At 58.6% G+C, this 23580-nt stretch overlaps 1 protein-coding gene across 10 annotated transcripts in view; it reads right to left on the reverse strand.

Moving 5' to 3' along the window:
- Positions 1-23580, reverse strand: part of BIN1 (bridging integrator 1) — a 59007-nt gene that overhangs the window by 21158 nt on the left and 14269 nt on the right. For 9 of the 10 annotated variants that reach the window (XM_032145565.2, XM_032145563.2, XM_032145570.2 and 6 more), the window contains exons 2-5: positions 7404-7484; positions 1434-1488; positions 1225-1319; positions 661-756 (exon numbers count right to left, since the gene is read on the reverse strand). In XM_032145565.2, the coding sequence (XP_032001456.1) occupies positions 661-756; positions 1225-1319; positions 1434-1488; positions 7404-7484 (327 nt within the window). Of the gene's footprint in view, positions 1-660; positions 757-1224; positions 1320-1433; positions 1489-7403; positions 7485-12646; positions 12733-23580 lie in introns of those variants that run through there. The other variant, XM_032145564.2, reaches the window with a different exon arrangement.

Here is a 23580-nt window from a genome sequence, read left to right on the forward strand (position 1 = left end):
CTGGGAGCTTGAGGCATCTGCACTGGGGACCCCTGAGGCTAGCATGAGCTGACACCCCCATCCTGCCCACCAAGGGGGTCTCGTCCAACCCAATGGTCAACCCAGGCTTCCATGTGCACATTACCGGGGACCACTCGCCTCGGTGGATACCAGAGACACTGCCAGCTCCTAGCACCAACCCAGGCCCAGCAGAGACAGCAGACTTTGCGAATGCACACAGCCACACAAACACACCCACACATGTAGACCCAGACAACAGGTGACACGCACACATACCCTTCCAAGTACACATGGTGTAAACACAGGGGACCTGCAGGTACACACATGCGTAGGCCCTACTCACCCTTCTACACCTTCCACAATCATCCAGCCAGCCACTCCGCAGCAACACACACACACACACACACACACACACACACGTGCCGTGAGGCTTCCTCCCATAGCCCTGAGACCCAAAGGGACAGGAAGGCCCGGGTCTGGGGAATGGGGGGCGGTGGGCTGGCCGCAGAGAGAGCAACCCTGGAGGGATGAAACACCAGGCCAGGCGCTTCCTGCCTCCAGGACAGCCTCCCCCTGGCCCGAGCCGCACACCCTAGGCCCTGTCCTCTCTCCAGTTCCCTCCAGGCAGGAGCAGGGCAGATCTGCAAGTGGGCCTCTCACCTTGATGTCGGGGAACTGGCCCAGGTACGTGTCCATGGTCAGCAGCGCCTGGTCCACCAGCTTCTGGTGGTAATCCATCCACAGCAGGTCATTGTTCTGAGACAGGCAAGGGCGCGACAGTGCCACCAGGAGTGCTGGGCCACACCTGCCCCAGCGCTCACCTCGCTCACCTGGGGACCAGCCCCAGCCTCATCTCTTCACAGCTCAGTGGCTTCTCAGAGCCTCACTTTCCCCATCTGGAAGATGGGGGCAAAAGTTCCTGCCCTACTGGGGTGACTGTGAGGATCAGATACGCTGAGGACTGGGGTCAGCCAGGGAGGCTTTGTGAGTTGTGAGCCGTAACACACAAATAAGGACGACCACGACCCACCATCTGACCCACCTTGGTGTGAAGGCGTGTCAGGAGAAAGGCCCTCAGAGAGGGAGGGCAGCTTGCCCCAGGGCACACAGCACGCGAATGCCCGAGAACCAGAGAGGCTTGTCCCAGAGGGCACGGCAGAGTGGGACAGGAGCTGAGACCAGGGGGCCCTCTGAGAAGGGCAGGGCCACCTGTCCCACGCTCACCTCTGCGATCTTGTTTGCCTCATCCCTGCCGGGCCAATCGGGCTCATACACCTCCTGCAGACACTCATTCAGCTTCTTGGAAGCCTCGTGCATGGCTATGGGGCAGAAAGGAAGTATGTGGGTCTCCCACTGCTAGCCCTTGTCCCACCCTCCCCAGCTCTGCACCCACCAGCTCCACACGGGCCAGGTGCGCTCTGCCTGCCTCCTACCTTTGACGGAGGCCAGGTAGGTCCGGAGATCCTTCTGCAGCCGGGTGCCCTCAGTCTGCAAAGAGAAGGACAAGGACCAGGTCAGGGACTGGTGGCACACCCGGTCCCTGACCCTTCTCCTTCCTGCCACCCTCACATGAATGAACCAGGCTGCTCTCCTGACAGCAGTCACTGATCAGCTGACCTCCTGAGAGGACAGCAGCTACGGTCACCACCCCTGCCTCAGGAACCCTGAGTCCATAGGCACCCTTGCCCGTGTTTGTGGGCACCTGCCCTCTTCCAGATGCCATTCTCAGCCCAGGAAGGAAGGCGGGAAGACAGAGACCCCCCTCCAGGGTGACACACTTGGGGTACGGCTGAATGACACACAAACAGCACAGCACCAGTGTGCAGCAGCCCCGGCACTCACAGACCTGCCCTCAGACACCTGCAGACAAGTGACCAACGAGCACAGGAGTATGGGCAAGGCAGGTGTGGTGACCGCCAGGCCCCCTGCTCCACAAGCTCAGGTGGTGCCCAGGGACACAGAGCTCCCACTGCCTCGTACTAGGAAAAGAGGGCCTGGTGCGAGCCTGTATAGGGTCAGAAGACCTGCGGAAGAGACGGCATTAGAGCAAGGGTGCAGAATGCGGTGGTCATGGCGAGGACTCACTGGCCCCGCTGAGAGCAGGGACATAGGATGTAGAGGGAAAAGGCTGAGGGGGCAGTGGGCTGGGTGGTGAAGCTCCCTGAGCTGGGAGAGTGTCCTCCAGGGGCTTCCTGAGACAGCAGGACCAGCAGAGAGGGTAGAAGCTTGGGCCAGGCCTCAAGTCCCTCTGGGACATCAAAACCAGAGCCAGGAAAGCTGAGTGGAGAACTCCAGGTTCCAGGAGGGGTGAACAACAGGCGAGGCCAGCACTGAGGTCTGAGACCATGCTCAGCAAGCTGCAGAAGTTTCCAGAAGCCACGTGCAAACAGTGGGCTGCACACGGGCTTTGAGGCCATTCAGACCCAACTGTGTCCCTTACTAGCCACGCAGCCCTAAGTAAGCTAGTGAGCCTCTCCGAACCTCAGTCTCCTCGTCTTTCAATGGAAGGTGAATGATCCCTGCCTGGCACTCCTCAGATCCAGTGAGCCGGGCCAGGCCCTGGAGCTTGAAGGCAGGCCTCAGGAGATGGGCTTCATGCTAAGGACAGGAACGCGAGGCAGAGAGGGGACTTGGGAGAGCGGCAGTGCCTGAGGCTGACCTTCGTAGTGGAAGGGCACCCTCCTGGCCTCCCCTGCCTGCTGCCAGCCCAAGCCTCAGGGACACCCATGTTCCATATGCCTCCTGCCCTGAAGGAGGGGCAGCTGGCCATGGTCCCAGGAGATCCAGCATGCCTGCAGAGCTCCAGACTAGCCAGCTTCATGCTTGCGCAAGAGCCGGAAGGTGGGCCCCATCCATTCAGGTCCATCTCCAGGTGAAGGCCAGCAGGGACCCGGCCACCTCCACAGGCTCACCCCCAGTACCCTCAAACCCTCTTCTGTCTCCCTGCTACAGGCCTCTCCCTGTCCTTAGCCGGGGCCGCTCTTCCTGCCCTGGTGCCCTAGGGGCCAGCACCTTCCAGGCAGTCTCCTCAACACCACTGCCCCACCTGACAGCAAAGAAGCAGACAGAGGGTCGGCAACCGGCCCAGTCACACAGAGACTGGGAGAGCCCATGAGACCCTCCAAGCCTGGGCACGCAGCCCGCAGCGTGTTTTGTGGGTAATGGGTAGTGATGCGGCCCTGAGAACTCACAGATCTGCCTATTATGATGAATGCTTCCATGTGACAGTAGAGACATCACAGGGAGAGCTTCAGAGCAGCACATAAGATGTATAATTTAAAGAGAGGATGTGTGGAAAAAAAAAATCTCTAAAATTCCTTTAATCCCACATAGAGTAGGGTGTATAACACTGGCTAATCATCATCTTTACAAACATCCAAGTTCAAGGCCCGCCGATGTGAGACTGAGTGAAGAAACAGAAGACCGCTCCACGGACACTGAGACCTCCCTGGAATTCCATCAGGGGGTCGGAGGGAGACCCTGCGGGGCTGAGGAATGAGGAAGGGTCCACCTCACTCCTGACACAGCCACCCTAAGTCTTCACAATTAAAGGCTTTGTTGGTTGAGATGAGGATTAAAGTGTGTTCATGATGGGATTCTATTGTGTCCCCTGATGTCACAGAATCTCCAGATCCAGCTTCTCTCCCTGCCAAGCCTCCACCATCCCAGCCACACCTCTCATGCCCTCCCCACCTCCCCCCCGCAGCAGGGGTCCCCATGGGGTGGGTCGTTGTGCTCCCCCGGACTTCAGGCCGTACCAGGGCTCCTTGTGTTCCCCAAACAACGCTGGGCTGTGCGCCGGCACGTGGCACGCAGATGTGCAAGGGGCCGGCCGGAGCGCTGCCTCCCTGTGCCCACTGCAGCTGGTTTCCTAAGCTCCTCATCAGTCCCCAGGGTAGACAGAGCCCTCCCCCGACGGAGGCCCCAGCCAGCTACCCCCTGCAGGGCAGTGCCCAGGCCAGTACAGAGCAGTGTGTGTTTGCTTCCAAACCGGCTCCCTCAGCCCCTAAACAAGGATCTGAGAAAGAATTCTCTGGAGGTCTCAGAGTTGACAGAGCCCAGCTGGGGGAAGATAAGATTTGGGAGCCATTGCCCACCTCGGCCCGTGTCCCAGCTACAGGACTTGGGGGAGTCAGGAAGGACCTGGAGCAGCTCCAGTGTGGCTGGGCTCAGCCAGCATCCCCAAGCCCTCGCTGCGCCTCCCTGGATATCAGTCCCCACAGGTGGCCTGAGCACCCAAGTCCCTGTGCTCCCAGGGGGTCTAGGGGGCAGGGACTGCCCTCCTATGTGGACTCCCTCTGGCTCCAGCTCTGACTTTCACCCCTCGGCCATCATTCGGGGGGCAACCTTCACTCAGTAGTCAGGGACACCCATTTTGAGCAAAACCTTGGGTGGGCCCTGGGGACAAGAAGGAATCAGACTTGCCCCACCTCAGTGACAGACAAACAGCAATGACAGCCCTGCAGCCTGGAGAGCTACAGACGGACCCTAGGAATAAGAGCTGGGATGCCCCGGAGACCCAGGATGGCTTCCAGAAGGGCCTGTGCCGGGTGTGCAGTACTCTGGGGGAGGCGTATGCAGGCCCCCATGCACTCTCAGAGCAGGGGCAGAAGGCAGGGATGCTACTGTGACCAGCGCCAGGTGGGCCCAGGAGGGGCTGTGCATCTCGGTCCTTGTGAGAGCAGGTGACAGCAGGGTGATCTACACCCTCTCCTAGGGCCCCCCACCCCATAAGAAGGGGTGGGAGGTCTGCTTCTTTAAAGACTAAATCACCTGCCATCCTTGTCCCTTCTAGTGCTGGGCCCACTAGGCTTGGGGCTCACAGAATCAGGAGCAAGAAAAAGCTCCGCCTCCAGGCTTCCCATGCCCCATTCTCTCTCTCCTTTCCCAGGGCCCCCAAGCCCACTGCAGCCTCCTGAATTCACTCCCCCAACAACAGTGACCTTCACCCCATTCCTTCCTGGTCCCCACACCCACCCCCACACCCTGCCAATCCCCACACACCAATCAAATCTAGAACTGGCTGCCTTAGCCCCAGCCTTGAACAAGACCTTAAAACCCCCACCCCAACTACCAGCCCTGGCCCCTGAAAAGCCAGCCACCCACCAAACCCGAGCCCGAGGGCAGACAGAGGCCCAGCTCAGGACTGCTCCACACCCACAGCCCAGCAGCCACCTGGCAGCCTGCAGCACTGGCTATCTTTAGCCCTGGACTCTCCGCCCAACCCCTCTGTCCAAGGAGCAGTGAGTGACTGCTTGCCCAGAGTCAGAGACCCAGAGAGGGATGACTCTGAGGGACAGTGGAGACAGCAACACTGTGGTTTCAGCCCTGGGGCCAGGCCACACAGAGCCTCAGCTCCCAGCTGTGCTTCCCTGACTCTGCCAAAGCTCAGCCTGTTTTTTGTTTGTTTGTTTGTTTTGAGACGGAGTCTTGCTCTGTAGCCCAGGCTGGAGTCCAGTGGCATGATCTCGGCCCACTGCAACCTCTGCCTCCCAGGTTCAAGAGATTCTTCTGCCCCAGCCTCCCAGGTAGCTAGGACTACAGGCATACACCACCACGCCTGGCTAATTTTTGTATTTTTAGTAGAGGTGGGGTTTCACCATATTGGCGAGACCACCAGGCTGGTCTCAAACTCCTGACCTCATGATCTGCCCGCCTCCCAAAATGCTGGGATTACAGGCGTGAGCCACAGTGCCGGGCCAGCTCAGCCTGTTCTAAGGGGCCCCCACCACCTCCACCCCTAACCTGCCTCCCCAGCCTAACCAGCTGCCCTCAGGACAAGGCATCAGCTCCAGAGAGGAAACTCGAGAGTGAGCCAAAGGCCACAGAGCCTGGATTTCAATCCCCAACACCCACACCAGCTACATAGCCTCAGAAGATGTGCTTAACTTCTCTGAGCCTCAAATGCCTCATCTGCAAAATGAGGAGAATATCAGCCCCCATCTCAAGGATTGCACAGATGTCTGTCAAACACAGCAGCTCTGGCCCATGGCCACAGCAACTCCCTAAAGGGCCTTCAGAGCAACCCACAGCCTGATGAAGCCAGCTGAGTAGGGACATGCCCCGGGGCTTCCCAGACATGGAATCAGAACCTAAGACCAGGTTTCTTGTTCAAGCCTCTATTTTGCAGGTGAGGAAACTGAGGCCCAAGGGGCTCCGGGAAGGAATTGCCCAGAGCCACAGAGGCAGTAGATATCCCTGCCACAGGGTCTACCTGGGCCTTGAAACTCCTCCCATAACTGGCCTAAAGGACAAGCAGCCAAGGTGGCTCCCCAGTCCCTGTCCAGGGAAGCCTGTCAGGCTGAGCCCCTCTGGCAAGCCAAGGCCGACTTGGCTCTGGGGCCTCTCCCCCCCTGCTCCCAGCCCTGTCTCAGAAAGCTCCCAGCCCTCCCAGCTGCTCCCCAGCCCTCTCCCAGAATGCTCCCAGCCCTCCCAGCTGCTCCCCAGCCCTCTCCCAGAATGCTCCCCAGCCCTTCCAGCTGCTCCCCAGCCCTCCAAGCTGCTCTGCAGCCCTCCCAGCTGCCCCCCACCGCCCTCTCCCAGAATGCTCCCGGCCCTCTCCCAGCTGCTCCCAGGCCCTCCCAGCTGCTCTCCAGCCCTCCCAGCTGCTCCCCGGCCCTCTCAGCCGCCCTCAGCCCTCTCAGAATGCTCCCAGGCCGATTGCAGATGGCTGCGGACACCTCCCAACAGCCCAGCCTTGAGCCTGCCACAGAGCCAGGCACACGCCATGCTCAGCAGATGCCCAAATCAAATCCAGCCTGCTCCGCCCCCACGCTAACCGCTGCAGATACCACTTTCCTGGCAAGGAGCTTCTATAGCTCCCACTTGCCCCTGACATGCAAAGTTTCCCCAAGTCTGGCCACAGTCTATTCCCCCTCCCCCCCCCACTTACCCTTTTTTTTTTTTTTTTTTTTTTTTTTGAGACGGATCCCCCTGTCCCCAGGCTGGAGCATAGTCGTGCCTCCCGGGTTCATGCCATTCTCCTGCCTCAGCCTCTCCGAGTAGCTGGGACTACAGGCGCCCGCCACCACGCCCGGCTAATTTTTTTTTGTATTTTTAGTAGAGACGGGGTTTCACCGTGGTCTCGATCTCCTGACCTCCTGATCCACCCGCCTCGGCCTCCCAAAGTGCTGGGATTACAAGCGTGAGCCACCGTGCCCGGCCCCCCACCTACCCTTTCTATGTCTCCTACCAAGGACCTAAAGTATACATACCCCATCCCTCTTCTTTCCCAGCATGCATTGCCAGTGCTCCCTCCTCTAGGAAGTCTTACATGATCTTGTCAGCCCACACTGATTACCCTCCTCCAAGCTCTCGTACTCCACAAATTCAGCTTGTGCCATTTTTCACCTGGCAGCCGAATTTTCACAAACTCCCTAAGGCCAAGGGCCACCCACACTCACCAGCTGCTTGTTGAAATTCTGGACGCACTGCTCAAACTGCTCATCCTTGGTCTCATCTGCCTTCCCCAGCTTCTGGAGAACCTGCCGAAGCCAAGAGAGAAGGGGAGACTGTTACCTTGGAAAGGAGAGTGGCCAAACCAAGAGTGCTCAGTCACCAACAGGACAGACCAGGGGCTGGGAAGCCTCTAGCCAACATCACCCAGCTCAGGGTGCCCACCCAGGGCTGCAATCCCCCAGGGCACGGCTGGGTCCGTCAGGTCTTCAGGCCTCCCCACCCTCTACCCAGGGCTCGACAATAGGCCAAAAATGGAGCTTAGGACAGGCTTGATGTAGTGACCACAGCCGGGAGGAGGGAGGTTTCAAAGATGGCAGGAAGGATCGGGCACCCTCCTTGCTGATCTCACACTGCACCCCTGGGTGCTCCACCCCCTCCCTGGAAGCTGAAAAGTGAGCCAAGCAGGGGAGGGGCCAAGCAGGAGCAGCCTCACTTCTCTGCATGACTCTATTCCCTGGGCCCAAGGCCCATGAATGCCACAGGCAACAGCAGTGCAGGCCCTGAACCGACAGGAGCCGTCCTGGAACAAGGAGGGCAGCCAGGGGTGGCCAGGAGCTGCCGGGGGCCACGCAGAGTCTGCTTCCGATCTGACTGGGTTTTTAGATGTGACCTGTCCCCCCCCCAACCCCCGCACACACACACACCACACAAGGGCACACACATGAGCTCACAGCTCTGCTCCCAGTCTCAGAGGTGGACTCCCCCTCAACCCCCTACGGTGAGTGGCAGCTGTCCTTCTCCTTCAGCTGTGTCGGGAAGGGGAGGGGGAGGTGAAGGATGGGTGGGCAAGGGCAGAGAAGGGGAGCCACACCAGGGGAGGGGAAAGCTTTAGGAAAGGAGGGCGCTGGCCAGGACCCTGAGAGCATATGCTGACCACCGCGCTCTCCCAGACTTCCCTCTCTGGGCCCTGCTCCTCCAATCCCAGAGCTCCACATGATGGAGAGAGAGGTGGGAGAAGGGAGATAAAATACAGAGGCAAGGAGGGGTGGGGGGGCACGGTAGGAAAGAGCAGGAGAAGAAAAAGACAAAGAGCTGGGGCACAGAAAAGGGATGAGGAGTGCCAGATGGGTTTGCAGGAGAGCAGAGGGGAAGACCAGGGTGGCGGCGGGACACACCCGTCTGCAGCCCAAGAGGCACCTCCATCAGGGCGGCAGAAAGGCCAACACTGATGTCTCAGCAGAGGCCTCTCCCAGGCAGTGGGCAAGACCTCACAAGAATGAGAAGGAAACGGGGGTAGGGGATGGGAGTGGAAAGTAAAGGGAGAAAAAGGTGGGCCCAGGAGCAGTGGGGAGCCCCAGGAGCAAGGGGCCAGCCCAGCATCTGCCGAGGCCAGCAGGTCTGCAGACACCCCTCCCTTCCAAGACCCGGAGCCAGCCCACACTGCCGGGAACATCAGCTTTGCAGCCCAGGGCCCAGGCCAGGGTCCTGGACCAAGGGATGCCTGGTACCAGGACAGAGCCAGGATCCTTCCCACCCTGCTGGCCCTTGCAGGTCCTATGCTGCCCTGCTGCACTTCCCCCACCCGGCCCAGGAGCCTTGGCATGGCCAGCTGCTCTTGGCCATCTCTCACCAAGCACCTGCTCTGTGCCTGGCCTTGGGCACCTTGGCTGCTACAGCAGAGAGGAATCAGATGTGGGTCTCTGTCCTGACATGGGGGAACGCTTAAGGCTGTGGGACCCTGGGGGTAGAGATCTCTTCTAGCCTGGGCAGTCAGTGAGACTTCCTGGAGTGGGTGGCAGCTCAGACAGAGGGGAGAGGTTGCAACAAAGGTAAGGAGACCAGAAAGATGGAACATCTTACTGGGGAGTTTTGAATTGCTCAAGGTGACTAGAGGTCACAGAGGATGGTGTGGGAAAGTGAGAGTGGCAGCAGGGGGCAGGTGGGCACCGGGAGGCAGCCACCAATGATGCTGTGCTACAGTGGTCAGGACACAGCCCCTTGGGCAACTGCAGCTGGATGCCAAGGGCTGACACTGGGATGAGAGAAAAACCAAAACGAAACCCCCACATGAGCAAGAAAATGTACACTGCACAACTCGCAGTCTCCCCACTGCTGCCCCTCCCTGGCAGCCACATCCAGAAGGGAACCCCCCAGAAAGTGGGCTGAGCTGGGGAGGTACCTCGCCTGCCTCAGCACAGAGCTTGGGTGGGCAACTCAGCCCCTCTGCTCAGGCACCCGCCCCACAGCCCCACCCCCTCCAAAGAGCGGAATAGACCATCAGACGGAAAAGAACTCCCAGAAGTCTACCAGAGCCACCAGAGAGAGCCAGAAGCTCTCAGAAACAGGGCAGGGACTGGCCAGCTCCCAAGGCAGGAGCACCAGGAAGGATGCCCCTTCCACGCCCTGCTCTCCCTCTCCGCAGGAAGACAGACACACTCAGCCAGCAAAAGGTCCCCAGTCTACCCCACCCACACTGGCCACCAGCGCTCCAGAGGTGTGCAGAGACAGACACACACTCGACCCAGTTCCCAAACACTGCTGTGTGCTCTGCACAGACAGCTGGAGAACTGGGGAGATCTTCCAGCCTTGAGAACGAGACACCAGCCCAGGTGAGACTCCACCCAGCAGGAGAAGACCCTTGGGAAAAGGGACAGCTACTCTCTGAACCTCAGTCTACAAAATGAAGTGAACACTGGCACCCTCCTCAAGGATTACAAAGATCATGTCTATAACGTGCAGAGCAGTACCTGGCCCATGATATTCAAGAAATGGCAAATCCCTAAAAGGCCTTCAGAGCACCCTTCGCACAGCTGCGGGATGGGCCTGACTGACACCACCAGCCCTCACACCAGGTCCAGGCTGATGGCATCCCAAGATGTGAGACAGAAGTCACAGATGCGCACACTCTACCTGCACATGGCAAACTCCTATGCATCCTTCAAAACCTCACTCAGGTGACATCACTGTGAACTGTCCCTGATCTCTCCTTCCCTCAAAACACTCTGTACCACTTAGAGCCTGGGACCGTTCCTCACTGCTATGTGATGTGCCTGTGTGCCTCGCACCCTCACCCTGAAGGAACAGCTTGAGGTCAGGGACACTGTTCCAGTCATCTGTGTCCCCGACACCCACACAGGGCTAAGCACAGGACAGACACACAAGACATTCTCAGCGGCTGCTGCTCATCTGAGCTGTGGGCTTTGAGGGCAGAGACATGACCCTAAACAAAACACCCCGCCTCTCAGTCTCAGGCTCCTCCCAGGCAAAATGGAAGGGTAATGTACAGAAAGCCCTCAGCCCTGAGGGGTGGAGGGCGTGACGGCGTGACAGCACGGAAGCCTGAGGCTGAGCCAGTCTCCCCAGTCTGCGGGACCTCAGGCTGCTGAAGCTCTCAGTGCTCCACCCCACCTTGGAAATGGGAGGAACAACAAGGCCACAGCATGGCCTAGGCCCAGGGAAGACCCATGGGCGAGGCTGGCCTTGGCCACATGCCATCCTCACTGCACCTACCCCCATTTCATCCATGAGGGAATGCAGGCAAGTGGCCTGGGGTCCTCATCCTCGAGGAGCTCCTGGTGTGGCTACCATAGGGAAAAACAATCTGGGCACCCCCTGCCCCAGAACAGGAGCTGGGACAAGGCCATGAGCCTTGGGACACAGATCTCCCACCCCATCCGTTCCACACTTGGTCAGTGGGGCCTCCCCTGTGCCGAGCTCACAGGCAGACCACTGAGGGACACAGGGGACTCCAGGTATCCAGGAGGGGCTGGCCCAGCAGCGACTCAGGAAAGCTGGGCAGGACAGTTGTGCTGGGTTTTGAAGGATGAGCAGGAGTTGGGTGAGGAGGAGGGTCTGGCGGCACAGGCCAGGATTTGCACTCTGTCCAGGGTTACTGGGTGAGGGTGCCTTAGACAATCAGTTCCACTGACACTCATCACACACTAATCATGCACACTCACTCTGTGATAAACAAACGGGAGCCTTTGAAAACTTGGCGGAGGATAAGACACACAGAGGCCCAGGCAGCAGAGGCGGCCACAGAGCCAACAGTCCCAGGAGCTTGATCAGTGCCACACCCAATCACCTCCTATCAGAGCTTCCTCTCACCATGTTCTCAACCCAAGGCCAGATGTGAGTGGAGCTGAAGTGCCTTGGAGGGGACACCCCAGGGCCGGGCAGGGAGGGGGGGCAGGTGGCAGGAATGACAAAGTGTGAACTCGTGGCCAGCTCCAGAACCTCCTCCTGCAAACATCTACAGGGTTCAGCCTCGCTGGGCCTCGGCTGTGGAAGGAAACTGGCCCAAGGCTCCTCCCTAGAAAGGCTGGGTGGTTCACTGAGTTGGCGCCGTGCCCCTCCGGCACCAGGGTCCACAGGGGCTCGGTGGGAGCATCCCGTGGTCGGGTGCCCCTCCCCAGCCCTCCGCCAAGATCTTTGTCATGGCCCAGTGAGAGGGCAGAAGGCCCTGGCATCAGCCGCTCCCTGTGGGTACAGGGAGTCCTGCCACCCTCCAACAGCCCCCGCATGGCAGGCGAGGCCCTGACCCACAGCGTGAGTCACGGGGCACAGTCAGTGCACGGCCACCGAACCCAGAGGGAGGGAGGGCGCCCAGGCCTGTCTTGTCTGAGCCAGGAGCAGCTCACCACGTACAGCACCCACCCACCATGCACGCACTTCAAGTCACCAGGGCCGCCTCCTCAGAAAGGAAGTGTCCTCATCTCCATGTGACAGATGGCAGGTGAGCACAAACAAACCAGGACACAGCCTGACACCGTCCAGTCAGGAGGGGCCGGAAGCTCTAGCCGCCACAGGGAGGAGGGCCGGGTCTTCGGGCTCACCCGGCTGGGTCCCAGCAGCCCCTCCTGGGGTCTCTGATCCCTCCCTCGGCCCCAGAGACCAGTGGGCCCCCTGCACTTGCGGGACACACACCCACAGTCTGAATGGCATGGCCCAGGGCAGGGATAAGCACTTCCCAAGGCCGTCAGAAGGACCAGCCAGGGGCCCAGGACGAAAGCCCAAGGGAGGAGGGGTGACGGCCGCGTTCCCAGTCACTCTGGTCCTGGCCAGGGCCAGGCAGAAAGCTAGGGGCTCCTCCACTAGCCAGCGGCACCTCTCGTCCCCGCAGTGGCTGCAGAGTTCCCAACACCCCACCCCCCCACACACATGGAAGGGGGGCCTCATCCAGCAAATCCCCCTCCCAGGCACCCACCACCCAGCTGCTGAGACCCCAGAACATGCATAAGGCCCTCACCTTCCGCATCATCTCCTCCCCGCCTGCCTGCACAGGAAGGGCGGGCAGAGAAGTGAGCCCTGTCTTGCCCCTTCCTCCCAGCAGAGCCTGCGGTCGGGGGCCACAGAGACAGGATGCACACCCCTGTGCCCTGGCGTTCTCACACTGAGGCTCCCCAGGCAGGCAGACACAGACAGAGGACAGGCAGGCAGGCAGGGGGAAGGCCACTGTCAGACACCCGGCCAGGCTTTCTCTGGGCCCAGTCCCAATGGAGACACCCCAAGAGGCGAAAGGGAGGAGGGCCCCTAGAACAGGACAAAGGCGAGACTTCTCCCCACCCTGCCCCCCACCTCTGGGTCCAGTCTCGCTCCCTGACTCCTGGGGGCTGTCCCTCTGTCAGTCTCTCCTTGCCCCTCCTCCTCCATCCTCTCCCACACACAGCTTGGGTCAGCCAAGCTGGGGAGCTGTGGCTGACGACACAGGGCTGGCCTCAGGGATCTTTCTGCCCTGGTGCTCCAGGGGCCCCTTCAGGGGAGACAGAGGGCAGGATGGCCAGCTGAAGGCCTCCCCGGTCACAAGCTCTGAGGCCTTGCAGGCACTCAGCTGGAGATGCCAGGGACATCGCAGGACAAGTCTGCACCGAGACCAGGGTTGGCGTGGGCAGGCCATGGTGGGCGCCCAGGCAGGGGAAGGGGTACAAGGCCCTCTGCCTCCCGTCTCCTGCCCCAAGATGTTGCCTGCTGTCTGACACATCAGGCCGGGGTGGCAGTGGTGAAAGGGGTACAAGGGGAGTCTTAAACCCCCAGGGGCAAAGGGAGCCAGTCTGAGGACAGTCCTGCAGACCCCATAGTCACCTAGTTCCCCAGCACACAACCCCTCCTCCAAGCCCATCTCTCAAATGAGAGCTGCCCCTGCAACCACACACACAGGACCCCCTCTCCCAGCTGCTCCTCACACCTCCCCAGCCCCACTCGGACAGTGGAGCCACCTAAGCCTGCTCCACACCTCCAAGTGGAGGGTCTCGGTGGCCTCCAACAATCTAGATGCCATGCAGGAGACCACAGCAGCCCTGACGAGAGAGCAGAGGGAGGAAAAGAGGTTCTAAGCCCACCACTCACCTCCACATTTCATGTGCCCCTCTCACCTCCTTATTTTCAAAGTATAAACCTCAAAGAAAGTGGAGAGAATACTGCAGGGACTATCATCTACCTTTCACCCAGATTCACCAATCAACTGTTACCGCTTGGCCACGTTTATTTTCTTTTTTCTTTTCTATTTTTTTTTTGCTTTTCTTTTTTCTTACTATGTTGTCCAAGCTAGAGTACATGGCGCAATCATGGCTCACAGCAGCCTAGACTTTCTGAGCTTAAACGATCCGCCCACCTCAGCGTCCCGAGTAGCTGGGACTACAGGCCACTGCATCTAGCTAGTATTTTTACTTTTTGTAGAGACAGGGCCTCACTATGTTGCCCAGGCTGGTCTCGAACTCCTAGCCTCAAGTGATCCTCCCACCTCAGCACCCCCAAAGTGCTGGGATTGCAGGTACGAGCCACTGTGCCCAGTCACTTTTCTCTACATATGAACAGTTCCTGCATTTGTATGTTTGCCCAGCCAACAGAAGGTAAGCAGCAGAAGGGTCACTGGGATGACCTTCGCTCCAGAATACTTCACCCCTAAATACTCCAACAAATTTCCTAAGAACAAGAACATGCTCCAAAATGCCCATGATACCATAAGCACCCCCAATACACCCAATATGTATTTTAAAATACCATCTACCACACGGTCCACATTCAAATACCCTTGGGTGTCCCCCAAATGCCCTTTATGTCCGGGTCTAGGATCCAACTGTGGTTCACATATTGCTTCTGATTGTCGGGTCTCTTGTTCCTTTAGTCCAGAATATTCCCCGTATGCCTATTTATCAATGTTATCCATTTTTTTCTTTCATGATACTGGTATCTTTTTAAGGGTGCAAACCAATCACTTGGAAAATGCCCCACACTCTGGATCCATCTGATTGTTTCCTTGTGAGAAAGTTCAAGTTAAAGGCTGATTTGGCGAGAGTCCTGCAGAGGGAGGCTGAGCCTTCCCACCGCACCACAGCTGTGTTAAGCTTGACCGCCGGGTCTGAGTCGTGTTTGCCAGATCTCTTGGAAAGAAAGGTCACTTTTCTCTTAGTCATCTGCAGGGCAATCACGGTCACTGTGGCAAGGCAAAAAGTTGTTGAACTTTTTGCACAGTGCCTTTACTATCCATCATTCTTTGCTATTCAGTGTGAGGTCTGTGGGCAGCTGCATCACAGTCTTCCGAGAGCCTGGAGGAGAGAAAAAACTGCAGACCTGCTGAACCAGAGTGTTCCCTTTAACAAGTCCCCCTGGCGCACCGTATGCGCAGTGAAGTCTGAGAAGCACTGCAATATCATCTTGGCCGGAACCCACTGTTACCCAGTCTCCTCCACATGACCCGGCATTCTCCTCCACGTGACCCGGCATTCTCCTCCACGTGACCCGGCATTCTCCTCCACGTGACCCGGCATTCTCCTCCACGTGACCCGGCATTCCACAAAGACCAGCTTCCCTGGTCTTGCCTTTGCAAGGAGGGCGGTGAGGATATCATGAGTCCTTCGTTTTGCGTTCATGATTCATTTTGATGCTCAAACATCCCAAGTGCGACCAGTGGGAGGTTTCGGACACATCCTCATTCGTCTGCACGCGCTTCCTTACTTTCTGGCACTAGCAGATGCTCCAGGCTCAGCCTGCACTGTCCCTGCCCCAGCGCTGAAATCAGCCATTTCTCCAAGGAACCCTGATTTCCTTTAGTGGAGAGGCATGCTCATTGCTCTTAGGCATTTCAGCTTTCCATCATGCTCAAAGCCGCAGGTTATTACCCCTACTTTAGAGATAAGAAAGGAAAGGCTGCGGCACTGAAGGATTTGGCTCTGCAGCTAAGAAGCAGCAGAGCTCAGATTCTGTGGCTTTGTGGTGGCGGTGAACAAGCATCATCACTCAGGTCTGTCTGCTTCAAGAAGTGAGAAAGGAGACAGACCCATGGCCCAGCAGCCGCCCTCTGAGTCCATCGCAGTGTTCCTTCGGAGGCCACACTGACTGTGGGCTGTGGCACCTGCCCCAGGCTGGTGACTGCACCAGGGGCAGCTTCCTGGTCTCATCCAGCCCACGGAAACTCTCTCCCTCCTCAGAACCCAGTGAAGTCAGACGTACAGAGGTGTCTTCAGAGCAGCAGTGCTTAACCCAGAAGCTAGCACTCACTCTCCTGGTGACAAATGAGGCCTTGTTCTCCCTCCAACCCCCCCGCCCCGCCCCACTCCAGAGCTGCTGCTGCACCCTCAGGTCGGGAGGGGAGGGCATCCAGACCTGCAGCCAAGGACATAGGGGCTAGAATGAGGGTCCCAGACTCCCTGGGAAAGCTACAGGCAGCTGGGCCCCTTGCAGCCGCCCCAACTGTGGCTGCAAAGGGGAGAAGTGGCCCAGGTTCCTGCTGGAGAGCAGAGCCCAGGGGCACTGGGAAGTGAGTCCCAGGAAGCAAGCCCAGAACACACAGCACACTTCTTAGCGGCTAGCCACCCTTCAGGCTATGCCTTCCAACTTCTCAAAGGCACAATGACTTTAAAGATAAGTGCATTCCATCCGGAGGCAAGAATGCTCCCCAGCCCTCAGGGCCCCACACAGCAGCACAAGCTCGGCCATGTACACACAGCAAGCACCCCCAGTGTGAGATGATGCCCACGCACGCTCACACACACCCTCCCTGGCAGAGCCACCTGTTCATGGCCCTCCAGTCGCTCCTGGGCACAGTAGGAAGGCGGAGGAACCCTCAAGAAGCCACAGAGACAAGCAAGAGGCAGAGGGAGGCCCGGGGAGAGTCCATAATGAGGAAGGAGCCCGAAAGAAAACCAGATATGGGGAAACCAAAAGCGAGCCCAGGGCAGCAAGATGCACCCTCACCAAGAAGGGCCCAGCACCTCCGGGGGAATGGGGTCCTCCCCCTCAGCTCACACACTCAGGGCTGCTCCGAAAGGGGGACCTGAGCCAGGCCTCAGCCTCCTTCCCTGGCTCCTCTGTGCCCCCATACCTGGGGCCCCCATGTCCCCCGGGCTGGATATGAGGTGGTGGCAGGAGGGGCTGGCTCTGGGGACAGGCATCTGTCAACCTGCCCTCCCTCGAGGGAGATGCTGGCAGCTCAGCTCTCACTTCAGAGGGCACCCCCTCCCCCATCAAATTCCTTCCCCACGGAGCCCAGTTGAGGCCCCCACATGTGCCCCTCCAGGTAAGCTCCACAAAGCTCACAGCACAAAGCATGACCACCAGGGAATCTCTCCTCCAAGGACTCACCTTGGGGGGCCCACCACCCTTGAACCCCCTCTCACTGGGCTCATATCCCTAGGCCACCCTGAGATGATGACTGTTGGTCCTATTTTACAGATGAAGAAACCGAGGGTCAGGGCGGTCACTGGGCTAATGAGCAGTAGAGCCAGGATGCCACGCCTGATCAGTTCCAAAGCCCAGACTCAACTTTGGACTCCAAAACTGGGGCACACAGACACTGGGGGGAGCGGGCGGTGTGTCTGGAGCTTGCTGAAGAACATTCACACTCCATCTTGCTTTGATCCAAAGATCGAACTGGTAAAGAAAACACTTTTGTGACATAACCAACATAGACAGCTTGTGGATTAGAACGCAAAGCTGACAAAGATTTTCTCTATGAAATACAAAACCGGGAAGACATTCCTCCCAGGAAGGCCTGGCCTCGCCCCCACATGGTGATCCATCTTTTTTTCTTTTTTATTTTTTAAGATGGAATCTCGCTCTGTTGCCCAGGCTGGAGTGCAGCGGTACAATCTCGGCTCACCGCAACCTCTGCCTGCCGGGTTCAAGCGATTCCCCTGCCTCAGCCTCCAGAGTAGCTGGGACTACAGGCGCACGTCACCACGCCTGGCTAATTTTTGTATTTTTAGTAGAGATGAGGTTTCACCATGCTGGCCAGGCTGGTTTCGAACTCCTGACCTCGTGATCCGCCCACCTCGACCTCCCAAAGTGCTGGGATTACAGGCATGAGCCACTGCGCCCAGACAGTGATCTGTCTTTTTAACAAGTCCGTGACCCCCAGGAAGTGCCTGGCCTCGCCCCCACATGGTGATCCGCCTTTTTAACAAGCCCCGTGCTGTGTCCCCTGACACCAGTCCACAAAGACTCATCACACTTTTCCGTGGTCCCCTGCTCAGAACGGCTGACTGAGGAAGCTGCCTGGCCTCTCTTGGGAGGCTGTCACTCTAAAATGATGATCTCCCTCTTTTTGGTGATTTTCCCTTTCCTTTGTGAAATACTGGTGAGAGCGAAAAGTGGTGTTGGGTTTTCTCTTTTACATGCTTAACTGACAATAAAAACTTGACCAACTACGTCAGCCCCACAACAATGCCTTGCCGGTCAAAAACGAAAACACAGAGAGCCCTCCCAGCCCGGCTGGCCCCTGGAGGTCCTTTCTGCATCAGAGCTGGCAGCCCAGCCCTGCCCCTGAGAAAGAAGGGGGAGGGGAAGGGAAGTTGGCAGGGTCTCCTCCTCCACACTCATCTCTGCAGCTGGAAGGGAAGGCTCCCGCCCCGGAGAACGAGTGTCCAGTTGACTCCAGGCCAGGAAAGCCCCCTCCCCGTCCTCTCTCTCATCCCTCCCAGGGTGCCTGAAATTCCAGCCGGTTCTGTAGATAAGCCTATGGCCTGCAGCCAGGGTGGTGCCACGTGGACCCCAGAGGAAGCCAGGGTGGGCTGCGGTGGCCTGGGGAGCCCATAGCAGAGCACACAGCGTGAGTGGAGGCAGCAGGAGCCAGAGTCAGGCTGGGAGCGGGCTGGGGTGAGCACTCTCAGAGTGGCCGGTGGGGCTGGACCAGCCCAGGGCAGTGCAAGACAGACGGCAGGGCAGGAGCCGCTCATCCAAAGGCCACGTGTGCTCAAAATCCTAGCAGGGGAGGGAGGCGTTTCACAGTGAGGAAACTGAGACTCCCATGTCAGTAAGCAATGAGCTAGAATCCACACGAGGCCCACCGCTCCCGAGCCCATGGATTTTATCAGCCACCCCACCACCTTCCACCCAGGAGGGCTGGAGGACCCCCTGGATCATGACTGGCTCCCCTCCCCTCGGGACTATACACCAAGCTGAGTCCATTCTTAGCAATCAGCAGAACCAGGTGTCCACCAGCAAATAGAGGAGTTTCTAGAAGGGCTAGGCCCACCCAGACCACTATCGAGCGCCCAACCAGCTGCCCAGGCCTCCCCCTCCAGCTTCTTCCCCACCCAGCCAGCACTTAGTGGAAGAAAGGAACCTTCCACCAGCCCCTCCACTGTGAAGAGTCCCCACCCCGGCTCTGGGACGTGGCCTTTCGGCTGTAGGGGCTAGTGGCTACGGTGGTCACATTGTGGGTGAGCTGGCCAGACGCAGGAGGAATCTTCTCATAACTCAGTTCCTTGAGAGGGGTGCCAAGAGCAGGACAGGTGCAGAATCAGAGCCTCCCCTGCCAACTCCCACCCAAAGACAAAGGCAGCTTCCTCTTCTGCTCTCTCACCTCACAACAGGCATTTGGAGGCTCAGCAACATGCCCTGGTGGCAGTGTGCCTGGCCCTGCTCTGTGGGAAGCCAAGCAAGGTCTCTGCCCTGGAGGAGCCAACGCTCTAGGAGGGAGGCAATGTTGAAAGGTGCTGTGAGCCTCCGAACAAAAATGCAGCAGGGGGGCGGGTGCGGTGGCTCACGCCTGTAATCCCAGCACTTTGGGAGGCCGGGTTGGGGGCAGATCGCCTAAGGTCAGGAGTTCCAGACCAGCCTGGGCAACATAGTGAGATCCCACCCCTACCAAAAATAGTTTTTAATTAGCTGAGTGTGACGGTGTGCACCTATAGTCCTAGCTGCTGGGGAGGCTAGGGCAGGAGGATGGCCTGAGTTCAGGAGTTCAAAAAATGCAGTGATCCCTGACCACACCACTGCACTCCAGGCAGGGTGACAGAGCAAGACTCTATCTCTTAAAAAAAAAAAGAGAGAGACACTGAAGGGCAGGTGAGGAAACTGAGGCACGGCCTTAACAACTCCCCAGGGTCACGCAGCCAGGCCCAGGATCCCAACCCCAGGCCTGGGTCCAGCGGTGAGGAGCTTTAACCACTGCACATGCGGCCTCGGCCCCCAGGACCAGAGGCCCCTGGAAGACTCTGGCCCTTAAAACCCAGCGTAGAACGTGGAACCCTGGAAAGCTCTGAGCCGAGCCTTGATTTTGCAGCCTGTAAAGCTCCCAGGCTGGCGCGTGTGCACACTTCAGAAGTGCAGTGGGGCAGGGCGCCTGTTCAGAAGCTGACTGCACTGACCCAGGTGGGAGGCAAGGGGACTGTGTGATCTGAGCTACTAGAGGGAAGGGGCGGTCATCACCTGAGATGGGGATATGTGTTGGGGTAACAGCTGGGGGTCACAGGGAGTTTGCAGTGCCCAGAGATGTCCAGGAGGAAGGTGCAGACACAATGGCCAGGAACCCTGGGGTGGACTGGACACACCCCACCATCAGGTTTCTATCACACCCCAGCCCCACCCACCTGCCCCTCAGTCCTTCCCACTGCCCACTCTGGATGACCAGCTCAGGGCATCTAGTCTGGGCAGCTGGCCAGGGACCCCTTCTGGTAGGAGACACTGCTGGGGCAGAAGGTGCCGGGAGCAGGCCCAGGCTGTGCAGCCCTGGGCAGGTAAGCTCACCTCCCTGACCTGCTGGGTCTCATCACTTAGTCAGAGCCAAGAACTCCCTCAAGGGTGTTTAAGGGTGAAGTATGATCATGTAGGTAAGAGGGCCCAGCCGCTGGCACTGGATTCCCCCCTGCTCCCCCTACCCAGGGCTGAAAGTTCCTGCAGTCTTCCCACCCTAGTCCCCAATGCCCTACTCCCCCAACCCCCAACCCACACAAGCCTTCCCCGCACCTGCTTCCCAGTGCACCTGCTCCTGTGACTCACAGTCCACTGCAGCATGGCCAGTTCCTTGGAACAGCATATACCAACCACCACCCTTCCTCTCTCCAATCAAGCTCCCCTCTGCAGCCTCCTTGCCTGCAGCTCTGCAGGGAACCTGCAAGCCACCCCATTACCCTGGGCCCCTTTGGGAAAAGGGTAAACCGATAAAAGGCCCCATGGAAATCAACCAAACAGCTGAATATAGTGGCCATCGCAGGAAGGCCAGCCTGGTGCAACCCGCTGTGGCCACATGCGGAGCTCTGATGGGCCTCGCTACTACTCCACATCCCAGTGCCACCCCCACAGGCCGTCAGCAAGGGCATGGCCGCGGGACATCAGTGACACAGGGTGACCCTCCACCACTTCAGTTGTGCTGGGTGGGGCTCGCTGAGGACAGCCTGTCTCCACAGGCACGCACCCCACCCTTGGCCCCAGCCCTCCACCCACCTATCCCTCCACACAAGTGTGGGTGCTATTCTCAGCCCAGCTCCAGGACGCTGGCCACAAACACAGGGTGGAATCTGCTTCTCCAGCCCACCCACCTCCCACCCTCATCACCTGCTTCCTGAGCTCAGTGGGGGAACAGCCTGTGCTGGGAGAAGCAGAGCACCAGCCCAGCCCCAGCCAGGGCACAGCTGTGGGTGGGGGACGGTGACAGCTCTCCAGTAGCCAGGGCAGGGGAGGGGGAAGGTCTGGCCAGCATCCACCCGCCTTGGGGCCAAGTGAAGGTCTGAGCTGGGTGGGAGGGCAACCGGCCACGGGTCACCACACACTCCCACAGTCTTCATTAGGAAACTCTGCCTCCCTAGCAATGCCAGGCTATGCTGGCCCTTCCCATCACCTCCTCCAGGCAGCCTTCCCCGACTCCACTCCAGGCACAGGGGCTGACTTGTTCTTCTGGATGCCTTCAGGTTCTTACACATCTGTTTCTGTCTGAGAAGCTCAACCTAAACATGCAACCAGGCTATTCATTCCTTAATCAAAGTCCTTGGTTTCTACATCTATGACACTGGAACTAGTAAATGGTGCCTATGGGAGGTATGTGTTTGTCTCAAATGCATCATTGGTATTACTTCAAACAGTACTGTTGTCATTTCTGCTATTCAAAGGAGTGAATGCCCAGAGTCAGCTTTAGATAGCACCCACCCAGAAGTGCCCATTGAGGCACCAACAGGCACCCCACGCAGCACAGTACTGAGGAGGCTGCCCTCACCCCAGCCCCAGGGCATTCTCAGGCCTTCCTCTGCCCAGTGCTATTCTAGGGGCTTCCCTGCCTCACCCTGGCCTGTCCAGCATGCCCTGCCCCTCCACACAAGTGTGAGTGCTGTTCTCAGCCACAGGGGCTCCCCCTCTTTGCAGATGCAGAAACAAAAGCCAAGGCTGGCAGGTTCTGAGTCCCAGAGAAAAGGAGAATGGCCCTACTTCGAGTCCAAGGCTGATTCCACTGTATTTGGCCCCAGAAGTAGGAAACCAAGGCTGGAGGAAAGTTGGGAAGGAACCAGAAGGGGACGAGGTGTTTGATCAACAGGTAATCAGATCAAGAATAAGGGCTGGCTGACCAGGCGTGGTGGTTCATGCCTATAATCCCAGCACTTTGGGAGGCCAAGGTGGGAGGATTGCTTGAGGCCAGGAGTTCAAGACCAGCCTGGGCAACATAAGGAGACCCCATTTCTACAAAAAAGATTTTTTTTTTTTTAATTAGCCAGGTGTGGTGGCATGCACCTGTGGTCCCAGATACCCGGGAGGCTGAAGCAGGAGAATCGCTTGAGCCCAGGAGTTGAAGGCTGCGGCAAGCTATGATTGTGCCATTACACTCAGCCTGGGTAACAGAGCAAGACCCTGTCTCAGAAAAACAACAAAAGAATAGGGGCTGGTGGGTGGGGGGGAATGGAACGGAGAGCCAGAGGGGACAAGAACATGCAGAGGGAGTCACGCGGCTACCCCTGCCCTACCCCATGGCCCCTACCTTTGGCCCTGCCCCCAGCCTTGCCCCTTCCCCAGGCTCTTGGCCCAGCTCTCCGCCTGGCCCCTACCCCACATGCCATCCTCCACCACACCCCTACACCCTCCCTACCCCCCATCCCTGCCCCTGCCCCAGGCCCTGGCAGGTGGAATGAACATTCAGGGGAGCAGAGGGGCTCCAGGCTTCCTCCCCCTAACCCTGCCCGTCCTGTGCTGTGTGGCAAGAAGGAGTGGAATGAGATAAATATGAAGGGCTACAGGGACATGGATGTGGGGGACAAAGGCACTGCCCCCTCCCCACCCAAATAAGGATGTCAGCACACAGTGGGACAGAAGTGGACATAGCCCAGTCCCACCCTAATGGGCTGTGTGACTTCAGCAGGTGCCATCCCTCCCTGGGCATAATCCAGGTCCCACTAACCTTAGAGGGAGGTAACAAGAACAACAGGGCCCAGAGAGGCTGACCGCTGCTCAGCGGGCTGCCCTGTGTGGGAGGCAGTGCTGCTGACTAAAGGCCCTGAACACCTGTCCGCAGTCCCTAGCACCACCAGGCTCAGCCCTGAGGCCAGCCACCAGCTCAGGGGCATGCTGCAGGGGGCAGCAAAGGCCTCCCACTGACCCGCAGCCTTGGGCAAGTCACTAGCCTTCCAGAGGATCAGCCCTGCCGTCCCAGTCATCATCTAGAACAGTCCCCAGAGGTGTGCCCAGGTCCCTTCACTAACACATCCAGGCCTCCTCCAAAGCTCCCTGGGAAGGGCCAACACAGTGCAGTGCACTTGGGAAGGGGAGGCAGGGACCCCATGCAGGAGAGAGGACAGAGGTCCCAGAAGCCACAGACCACACCTACACCCCCTGTGCCCGAAGGGAAGAGGAGCTCGTCCTGCACTGTCCCCTCCTCCCCCAGGGCTCTCTCCACCAAAAGCAGCACAGTTCAACAGTAAGGGGCTGAGTAGACAGGGGGGCTAATCCCTCTAAAAAAAAAATCCCAGGAGGGAGCCAAAGGAG

Source organism: Hylobates moloch, unplaced genomic scaffold (genome assembly GCF_009828535.3).
Source record: "Hylobates moloch isolate HMO894 unplaced genomic scaffold, HMol_V3 SCAFFOLD_24, whole genome shotgun sequence".
In the NCBI taxonomy this organism is placed as follows: domain Eukaryota; kingdom Metazoa; phylum Chordata; class Mammalia; order Primates; family Hylobatidae; genus Hylobates; species Hylobates moloch.